General features: G+C 34.7%; 1 protein-coding gene across 3 annotated transcripts; it reads left to right on the top strand.

Annotated features, from left to right (window-relative positions):
• Positions 1-1,052: 1,052 nt before the first annotated feature.
• LOC132055772 (psbP-like protein 1, chloroplastic) lies at positions 1,053-7,080 on the top strand. 3 transcript variants are annotated; one of them, XM_059447756.1, is made up of 9 exons: positions 1,053-1,180; positions 1,434-1,518; positions 1,604-1,718; positions 2,700-2,783; positions 2,954-3,036; positions 3,360-3,482; positions 3,670-3,741; positions 5,751-5,847; positions 6,811-7,080. In XM_059447756.1, the coding sequence occupies exons 2-9, from the start codon at positions 1,456-1,458 to the stop codon at positions 6,912-6,914; spliced, it is 741 nt and encodes a 246-aa protein (XP_059303739.1). In that variant the 5' UTR covers positions 1,053-1,180; positions 1,434-1,455; the 3' UTR covers positions 6,915-7,080. The 3 variants fall into 3 exon arrangements, with proteins under 3 accessions (XP_059303739.1, XP_059303738.1, XP_059303740.1); XM_059447755.1 differs by having other exon boundaries at positions 1,079-1,231; XM_059447757.1 differs by lacking the exon at positions 1,053-1,180 and adding an exon at positions 1,311-1,361.
• The last annotated feature ends 3,739 nt before the right edge of the window (positions 7,081-10,819 follow it).

Raw genomic sequence — 10,819 nt, 5'->3', positions numbered from 1 at the left:
TTATAATACAAGATATGACATGTGGCCTCCAATTAGAGGTCTACATCGTTTAATTAAACCAGCCCAATTTTAAATATTAAATTAAGAAAAAATTCGACCCATACACCCTGCTCACCCACAACCATAATCTAGTTGGAGGCCACATGTCATATATGGTATTGTAAAATCAGCTTTAATGAAATATGGCATGGATGAGTCATTTTGCAGAATAAACGATGGATAAATGAGTCAAACTATTGAATGAAAGATAAATGAGTCATTTCCTATAGTACGAAGATAAATGAGCCTATTTCTATAGCTCACTAGTTCGATAAACGGTCCAAACTATTGACGAGCAAGATAAACCCAGCCTATTTCCGATAGTTCGATGGCATATTTGAGCCTTTTCCGTATTTTTTTTTTTGGGTCACCTTGGTTCCGGACTCTTCCGTGATACCGCATGGAACAAGGTAATATTCGGCCGAGTTGGCTACTGGATTCATCTAAACTTATAAACTAGACTATAAATTCATCTCTCTAAAAGTGATATTTTGAACCACACCACCCATGCGTAGATCCGCGGATAGGATCAGAATTACCAACACGTCCCTACTTTCAACTCGACTATACATAATTGAAATATGATATATTTTTGTTAAATTTACACACGTATTATAGTATGTACGTACATTGAATATATTCTAAGAATTCTCATCTAATACATTTTCAATTGCGGAAATAGATTTTTGAGCTTTAATTACTATCAGCAAAACATTGATACGAGCAATTTATTTGTATTATGCTTATTTTTTCATTATATCAATGTTCTTAATATATGCTTAATTTCATTTTTCTCAATGTAGAAGTGCTATTTGATTTGTTCTATAAGTAAATTCCTAACATAAATTAAAAAAGGATAATAATAGCATGTTTGCTAAAAAATAAGAATTGCTCTAAAGGAACAAATATTTAAAAGTTTAATTGAAAGCGGAGGGAAAATAATGTATTAATCTAAAATTGGAAGAGAAAATAAGAATCATTTTTTTTTTTTTAAAATTGGGAGGGTATTTAAGTTATTCTCCATATAATAATGGATGGAGAGCAAAAGAGGTGAGTGGATAATTGAGATGTTGGATGATACTTATGTGGGTTGGGACGTGGAAGATTGCACAAACTGAAACCAGCTGTCTTACTTCTTCGGGTAGGCGCGTGACAAGGACGCTCCGTCACCGTTAGTTAGCGACATTGTAAGGTAACTGTATCAATTACTCATGTTACCTTATATATCGTGGTAAAAAGCACGTAGAACTGGAACATACTAGAAGCGCCATTGATTATGTGTCAATGTTCACTGAGAAACAATCCAATTGGAAAGCATTTGAGTATAAGAAGCTCATATAAATTTGATTGGCTAAATAATGTGTATTCTTGTTTATGATTTCTCAATTTTGCAGGTTTTGGTTAGGATTTTGAGAAATGGTGTCAGTGCAAAAGTTTACTACCCCGTATCATGCATACTTGCCAAATGCAGCATCTCAGGTACCGTTTCACGTTCTTTTTGCATCATGCTTAGCACTGAAAATATATCCCTTTTTTTTAAAAGTTAATCTCTTCACTTATATAGATGGATGTGATGCATCAAGTGGGGTGGTTTAGGAAGAATGGTCACAACCGTAGGGGTCCTGGATGTGTTATCAGGTCAGAGAATGTGACTGAAATTTCCATTTCCTCTAGCCAAGGTTAGATTACTTTCTGTTAAATTGTGTGACCATCTTATTACTTTCTGTTAAATTGTGTGACCATCTTATTACTTTCTGTTAAATTGTGTGACCATCTTATTTAAAAGCTTTAAGCTGTGAAAAAAAAATGTTTTATTTACTTAATTATATCTTCTTAACATGCCACCTCACGTGATCTTTTTTCATGGGACAAGCATGTTGAAGTTATTTTTTATCATGGGTGACAGTGAGAGTATTTCGAGTTTCTTAACGGAGTCTGATTGAGCTGTCAAATTAGATCCCTCTAAGTAAGGCCTTGACTAATAAGATGAAATGTGATTGAACGTTAAGCTTTAAAGTGCAATGAATTTACTCAGACAGCGTCTTATTTTGTCTACTCTCAATCGTTTAGTTTAATGATAAAAGTCCTATGCAAAGTGAAGGAAGAGCTCTACACAGTTTCATAGTGTAGGCTTCTGTGTAGGATTTAATTTACCTGAGTGTATACTTATGCTGTCCAAATCAGGGTTGTGTAGTTCTATAGTGTAATCTTCCATTGGCTTTTTATATGATTATATTAATTCGGTTCACTTTAACCTGCTGTTTTGATGAGTATAAAGTGAATCTACTTCCAGGTAGAGGATATAATTTCTTGATGATGAAGAGAAGTGAATCCAACATTGCTGCCTTATAAAGGATTTTGAAGTAAATTAAAATCTAAATTGAAGGACAAACCTTTAGTGATAATGCATGAACTGATTGTTATTAACACATTTGTATATTATATCTGAAATGTTGTTTGTTGGATGACCTTGCATTTGAGTTCTTTGAGCTTGAATTAAGTGTTATCCCAGATGCTTGATATGGTCATAACAGGCTCTTGTTCTCGGTATATGATGTGAGAATAGTGCTGGCAGTACATCATCTTGTCCGATGCTGACTGACTTTTTGGCACCAAAGATGGACTAGTCACTATTTTCCTCTATCCGTTCCCTTTTACAGATAGACTTGGGAGACGTCAATTTCTTGCAATCGGACCAACAATTGTCCCGTTGTTGCTGATGACTTCTCAGACACCAATATCATGTAAAAGTCTTCATGCAGTATCTTGACCTTTTAATTCCCTATACTTTTGTTTCAAAGTTTGACGAAATGAAGTTGTGATGTATCGTACCCAGTTATTTTCCATCTATTTTGTTGATTGTTGAAATTTTAATGGCTGAAATCCTAAGAGTACACCCTTTGATATGGCTCAGTTGCTGCAGAAAATAAGAAGGGATTTCTGCCTGTCACAGACAAGAAGGATGGATACTCTTTCCTCTATCCTTTTGGGTGGCAGGTCGTTCTGCACTTGATTACTATAATCTTGTCTGTTAGTTTTTTTGACGGTTGTCTTTGTTCTAATGTCATAGTTATGTAAACAATTTGCTAGAGAAACAGGAGTATGGAGCTGCATTTGTGGTTTAGCAATTTCAGTTCTTTACTCCATAAATTCCTTTAAAAAATTAGTCACCTTTTATATAATTCAACTAATTTTTAAAAAATATTATAGTTGCAATTTTGATTTTCTAAACCACTTTCCCCATCTAAATTACACTTGTCTTATCCATTGATTCAGTTTTTCTTTAACATTTTCTTGATTTACTTTTTACCCTTGCCCAGGAAGTTGTTGTTGAAGGCGAAGATAAAGTTTTCAAAGATGTTATTGAACCACTAGAAAGTGCTAGCGTAAATTTGGTACCAAGCAGTAAAGAGGACATACGAGATTTTGGTTCGCCACAACAGGTTTGTTGAAATGCTAGATCATTTATCCCGGATATTTACATAACAGGTGCTACATATAAGATATAACTGTTTGGTGTTTTGGATTATTTTGCTGCAAAAGGTAGTTAGATGCTTACTGGATTTCTTGTTAATTTGTGATTGTGGGCACTCATGAATGTAATCTCACCAGAAACTATTCTCATTGCAGGTTGCTGAAATTTTAATAAAAAAGTTTTTAGCATCACCTTCTCAGAAAACAAAACTGATTGATGCGGCAGAGGTGTGTAGTTTGATATTTCTTCCATCGCTGAAAAATTTGTAGTTGATTGAGTACTTGTCGTGCTGAACTACCATTGGTGTTACTGTTTAGTAAACCTTTCAGAGCCTTAGCATATCTTCATTCTGGATTGAATCAATTGGTTAATATGTTTTGATATCTTGTGCCCTTAAAAGTCCATTTGGCCTTACAAGAAAGAAAGCTTAAGTATTTGTAAAGCTATGTTATTGCAACAACAACTACACCTTAGTCTCAAGCTAGTTTAAGATGTGTTTTCTCTGGATCCATGATCTTAAAACAAGAAGCAAAATCATTTCTTAGCTCAGTGCTACTTATGTTAGAAGGAACATGAATGTTTACAGTTACAATGTGAGCGCCTCTGTTGTGATATTCGATGAACTCAAAACAAGAGGCAAAGATGTTAATATGCTCAATTCACAGAAGTCAAGTTACAGTTCTTTCTCTTTTTCCTTTCGATCCTTTTTTCTTACTGTGCAGCAGTTAGTCATGAAGTTATCTAATTCTTGTTCAGTGAACCTTTTCAGAAGTCCTTGAACTTTTCTTGAAAGGCATATATTTATCTCCATTTTTTTACAGTTCATGTTGAGTTGGTGCACCTATTTTGACTGGTGTCCTGTGGTCCAATATTCTCTTAGCTATTGGCACTCAGGTCTATTTGAAGAGCACAAGTATTGGAGAAAATTTTGGTTTTCGGAAAACCGGTTTCTTCATTTTCTACCATGCAGTGATCTCTCCCCACCCGCTTTTTCTTTTTGGAATTAGAAAGCTAGTTATTATATGAAATCCTGAAGGATATCTACTAATGATCATCTGTTGACAATTTATATGATGTAAGATAAACTAGAAGTCATGATCAACATTTTCCCAGTGCTTCAGTAGGGCGTGACCTTTTTTGTTATATTTATTTAACCGGTTAGGATGACAAACTATCAGTTTCCTAATCAACACACAGAAATGATTCACTCTTCCCCTGATTCAATTTCTAGTTATTCTTGGATTGAGGTCATGAAGGGGAGCCTTGGCGTAACCGGTAAAGTTGCTGCCATGTGACCAGGAGGTCACGGGTTCGAGCCGCGGAAACAGCCTCTTGCAGAAATGCAGGGTAAGCCTGCGTACAATAGACCCTCGTGGTCCTGGCCCTTCCCCGGATCCCGTCATAGCGGGAGCTTAGTGCACCAGGCTGCCCTTTTCCTTGGATTGAGGTCATGAATTGCTTAGATTGGCTTCACTGGAGTAAGCTAGGGCTACTTCTGCAACTGCTATCATATGTAGATATGGCATATAGCTATTACAAGATAACTTATTTCCATATGTTGGTACACGTCACCTGTTGTCATAATTGAAATATATAACAGGGAAAATATTTAAACTCACTAGAACTAGTAATCCCTCCTAGTTCTGCTGCCTTTCGCAGTCCTTCCAGAAGGTAACGAGATTTTACTAAACCATAAAAAAAACTCAACCTACACAACTCCCAAGAAATGAAGAAGAGTGAGAAGGGCTAACTCACAGTCATGCGGCGATCGTCATAATGTCATTTAGTCATCTAGCTCGTTTTCTTCCCATTTGTACTAATGAAAGGAATAAATGTTTAGCCTATCATAAAGCGAAACTAAATTCTTAAATTTTTTTACATCTGACACGCATGGAATGTTGACATTTCCAGTAAACAGCTTTTAGCTTGACTTTTCTACCTGCTTTACTTCACAGTGCATAGATTCTTCATAAGAACTGGTGAGGTTTGGCGTCTGGTTTTGTCAAATCATGAGCACCTTCTTGGTGCACACTACTGACTCTAAGGAAATGATGGCTTTGTTAGAAAAATGAGAATAGGATTAAGATTCATCTCTTATTTGCCTAATTCTGCAAGCTATTATATTCCTCATAGGCTTACTACTTTTTAGCAGGTTCATGTTGTCTGATATCAGTTTATACATAGCCATTTGATGTATCTAAATTTATTTGATGGTCATTTTCTGATCATTTTGTAGCGTGACATTGATGGCAGAGCCTATTACACATTTGAATTTACTGCACAAGCCCCAAACTACACTCGGCATGCCCTCACTGCAGTCTGTATTGGCAATGGTATGAAACGTAACTTAGGTTTTAATTGAGATCTGCATGCTATGGAGAAAGTTTTACTTCTTTACTTCTTTGCTGACTTCGATGTTTCAAATTCTTTCCGCGAGGCTGATAAAAGAAAAGGTCTCACTTTCCTGCCTTTGTGCAGTAGAACTTGGTTACCTGCCAAGTTCTTGCACTACTATTGTAGTTTTTAGTATTAAGTACTACTAATTAGTTGCAAGGTGCAGCAATTTATTTCTCGAGGACATTCCGCTGAGCGTGAAAAACTGATGCACGGTGATTTTCTCGCTAACCTGCGGGATTATCAATTTAGCAAGAACTAATTCGGTCTCCTGTATTCCCATCTATCACCATAGTTTTGTTTCCATCAATTAATATTATGATGACATATATAGTTGGTTTTATCTACATTGACAATAAGGTTTATTAGTTAGCTTCTACCTCATAATTCATGAATCATGCAAGTGATTGGGACATTAGTGACCATCTTTGCTATCAACATGTTATAGATTTAGGCCTTTTTGGCTTATCAGGGATAACAGAGAAAGAAGTGGATTATGGAAGAGGGTTGAAACCCCTAAAAACCAAAATGCTGATGCGGTCTATAATTTATATTTGTTCTGTTTATCTGTTCTCTTCGGAATCCTGATTGCTCTGTATCTAGAATTTAATTTGAATCTTTCGTGTAACGAAATCAACTTGAAGGTTAGATATTATTGTGATTAGCAGTCCTTAGCTCATGAATCTCTTGAATTGATGAGAAGATTTTCATTGTTTAATTTAAACGAAAGCTTAATGCTCCGATTTTATGCGTATCCTGGTCCGTTCCTCCTATTGTATTTGCTAGTTTTGCGTCTAAAATCACTGCATCACGCCAAGTTCTTTTCTTCTCTGATTTGGCATGGAATTTGAATATTCATAAACTTCCTAATATTCCCATTTGAATGATGAATCCTAATGCAGGAAAGTTCTATACATTGACAACTGGGGCAAATGAGAGGAGATGGGAGAAGATGAAGGATAGACTACATGCTGTGGTGGATTCCTTCCAAATTTTCAATGTGTAGTATACTTTAATAACGTGTTCTTTTTGTTGTTAATATCACAGTTTTCATCTTTAAATAGTTAAGACTAGAGGTTGTATAAGTAATGTAGATATGAGTATTTTGCTCATTCACAACCATTGCTTGGGAAAATGGCATTACAGATTTTATGCCAGCTGCCTTTGTTGAATCTTCATTGTTCTATTTCAATGTTAACCTGCATTTTCTTTTCTTTACTGCACTCATAGTCTTTTGCCCTGAACCACATATCTAGCATGTAAGCTCTTCAGATTTTAAACCAAAAGAAACAAGAAATAGCCAACCTACTCTTCGAAACGGCAGAACTTTGTTTGGGGAGGGGGTGGTTGCAGATTCAAACTAATTTTTTCTTTCTGAAAAGTGCTAAGTCGGCAAAATTCACAAGAGTAGAAAAAAATTACGTTAATTTTTTCGTTCCATGCAGATGAATACACATAATGTGCATGGCACGTATAAGCCCTGAAATCATGCGTAAAAAGCTGAGTAGTTTGTTTTACCGTTCACAGCAAATGTGCTCCAAATTAACAGAAGAATGAGAATGGCATGCAATTGTATTCGGTCTTATCCATTATCCAAATTTCCCAAGCATGAACTGCATGATTTTTGAACCCACATTTTTGTCCTCTCATTGAGCCAATTCTTGGTTCGGAGCGCATCAGGAAATGATGATCTTAAACAAGGAGGAACTTTTAAGTTCATAGTAAAAGGATTAGTACACATATATTAAGTTACCCTCTAAATAATGCATGAGAAAAAAGCGACCTTTGTGTCATTTTCATGGGAACAAGATTATGTTTCCCTGTACCACACAGCAGTTTTTTGTGTATAATAAACGTTACTTTAAGATGAAGCTTGTTATCTTTAATTTATGCCCTTAAACATCATTATTTGCCATGATTGCTGTCATTAGATAAAGGCGAAAAAAGCAAGTGGAAAGAGGCCAGATTAGGCAGTTTCATGGGAGTTCTTGTGGATCCCCATTCACACTAGCAGCGAGGAGTACAAACTTTTTATGTTTAATCATATGATAACTAATTAATTAAGAATACATGTATACAAATGTCCTACAATGTTTCGGCTGGATCTTTCAGATGTGTCAAAATTGGTTCAGAACAGCACATAGTGATAGCTAAATTTATGGTATTAAATTGTCCTCCTTTTTCAGTTGGCACAAAAATTTGTATTTTAAGGGTTCTTTCACAAGCAGAGACATACACTGTATGAAAGATAAGAAGCAAGGGTACCCCTTGTTTATGTTTTTTTTAACATATCCTACAAACACTAAGCACTAGTGTACGCAATAATCACCCCGCACATTATAATTAAACTAATAAAAACACTGCCTAATTATCTAATTAAATTATATGTATAATCCATAATCAACGAGACCTTAGTATCTCGTGATATTTGATTTTGTAATCTTTACAAATGTTATTTTAACTATATGATCCCTTTTCATAGGAGATACATAAAAGATGTGCAAATAAGATATAATAATAATAAAAAAAAATTATAGGATCGGTTTCTTTCGTTCAAACTGTAAGTGCGCATAAAAGATGATTTCTTCGTGTAGCTCTATAATTTCCTTAATATTCTAAATTCAGCACACGTATTCCAATGACCCTAGCTAATTAGTTTATATGAGAGTGGGGATAATACAATAATCAATAGCATCATACTTGTTGAGATAAGGGATATTAAGGGTTTAATTAATAAATTGATATATAGTACATGCATCAAATTATCAGGGGGTCCAAGATGAGAGTAAGAATCATCACAGGGCATCCCACAACTAAGTGACTGTCATCTTCATAAATATATGATAAGAAATGTTCTTGAATTGATCATCAGCAGAATCAGTATACAGCTAAGTATTAACCACTTTTTAATTGCCATGCTACTTGATTTTGATTGGACTTCGATTTTGTTCATTGGTATATGCACTAGCACTTCCGATTGTTGTGTTTTTATCATTTATAGTAACTTCACAATGAGAACTTATTCTCCAGATTACATTCGAAAGGGAAATAACTTTCCATTATTTGATTTCACCATAATCATGCTATTCCATTGCCTGGAGAACACCAAAAAGAGTATACTTGTACACACCTCCACCCGTACAAAACAAAACAACAAATGATTTAACTTATATCCACTGACCGTATAATAAATTTCTACGTATCAGTCCAATTTCAATCAGTTATTGAAGGTTGTTCGACTTATTTTTCCGAGTTAGTAATTTCATATATGATGGATAGTTACCTTTGATTACCTTTAAAATAATCTAATCGTGTACAAATAATCTAGACCATTACTGCCCAGAACTTAAACTCAAAAGAAAATAATTCAGATCAGCAACGAAACTAAGTAGATCGGGAAGGGTTCACCTAAATCCCCTTTGTTGGAAATTAAATAGGGCAAGAGTAAATTTTTGTGATATATAAGCGGTTGGATCTCCTTGACGTGAGGAATAATTCTAATGTTATAGTAAAAATGGGTTTCAAAAGTCTATTTAAGTTGTAGACACGACTAGAAACAGAGGTTTTTCCCACTGACATTCAATCGGAAATTTGTGTTATAGAACAAGATTTTCCTACCTCATTCCCACCGAACCAAATTCATTTTAAAATACTTGATGGGAAAATGTTCTATTAAAAGCATTTTTAAAACTTCTTAATTTTTCCGTGTGAAAACACTATTATTTAAGTTTTTCCGTCTGACATTCATTGGGAACAGGCACTGAACATTTTCCAGAGAGAAAATAGTACTAATTTTTCAGTAGTGAGATTCAAATTTCAAGTATGATTATTTAGTAATTTCTTTTTAAATTTTGTTGTGTGAATTTCTGGCTGTCACAATCCAGAGAAGGCATCGTAGGAAAAGCAAGGAATTCTTGTTCGCCTTTGGGCATTTCCTTTTTTGCATCAAACTTATGTTTATTGTTGCCCCTCATATGGTACTATGGCAGTATGTGGATTCACCACTATTGACGGTAGCTACTCCTCCACGTATAGCTTTAACCAAACCACTCTTAAGATCTTGATTAATTTTTTGACGTAGTTTTCGATTAAGAACATTTGTACTCTAAACAGTTAAGAACATTTGTACTCTAAACAGTTAAGAACATAGACTCTATATATATAGTACATGTTAGTTGTTACAACTCGATGCATATCAGCAAGACTTATCTAAACTGGACATTAAAGAAATATTAGTTAATTGGAACTAGTTATTAGTCATGTTGTAACTTTATAATATGAAATGCAAAGGGAACCTTAACAAATCTAATAAAGTAAATAATTAATCAGCACAATCCCAAGAGAGAATCCATCGGAAGCGCATGCAGATGAGTAGCTAATATTCGAAATTTAAAGAGCAAAACTTGGAGTAGAAGTTGGAGAGAGGCAAAAAATTATGAAGAAAAAAATCATTGGTGGTCAAAGGAATAATTAATCTTCCTTGTCCACTTATGATATATTCCCTTCGCTTTGCAATTCCTACATCATCATATAAAAAATATGGAATAATAAGCGACGGAAGTAAATCTGAATTAATCAGGTCTCAAAATAAATATCAGACACAACTCAAAGAATAATAGGAGATGCCCTATTTCCTTACAATACTCTTCGCAGACTAAGTTATCTTAAGATTATAATTCTTGAGTTAATTTATGCTTCTGGGAGGTGAGATAAAATAATAAAATAAGTGGGATATCCAGGATTAAGTTTCGGACTAAATTTATGCTTTGTTTGGTTGAAGGTATGAATTCATCCCAAGTTATACCTCCAACCAAATAAAGTATAAATATGTCCTCAAATTTAATCATGAAATATCTCACACGAACCAAACGACCCTTAGGTTCTTTCTCAAGCTTTTGCCCATATGTTTTC

This window comes from Lycium ferocissimum, chromosome 5 (assembly GCF_029784015.1).
Source record: "Lycium ferocissimum isolate CSIRO_LF1 chromosome 5, AGI_CSIRO_Lferr_CH_V1, whole genome shotgun sequence".
NCBI classification, from domain to species: Eukaryota; Viridiplantae; Streptophyta; class Magnoliopsida; order Solanales; family Solanaceae; genus Lycium; species Lycium ferocissimum.
This window is presented reverse-complemented; position numbering and strand designations above follow the sequence as displayed.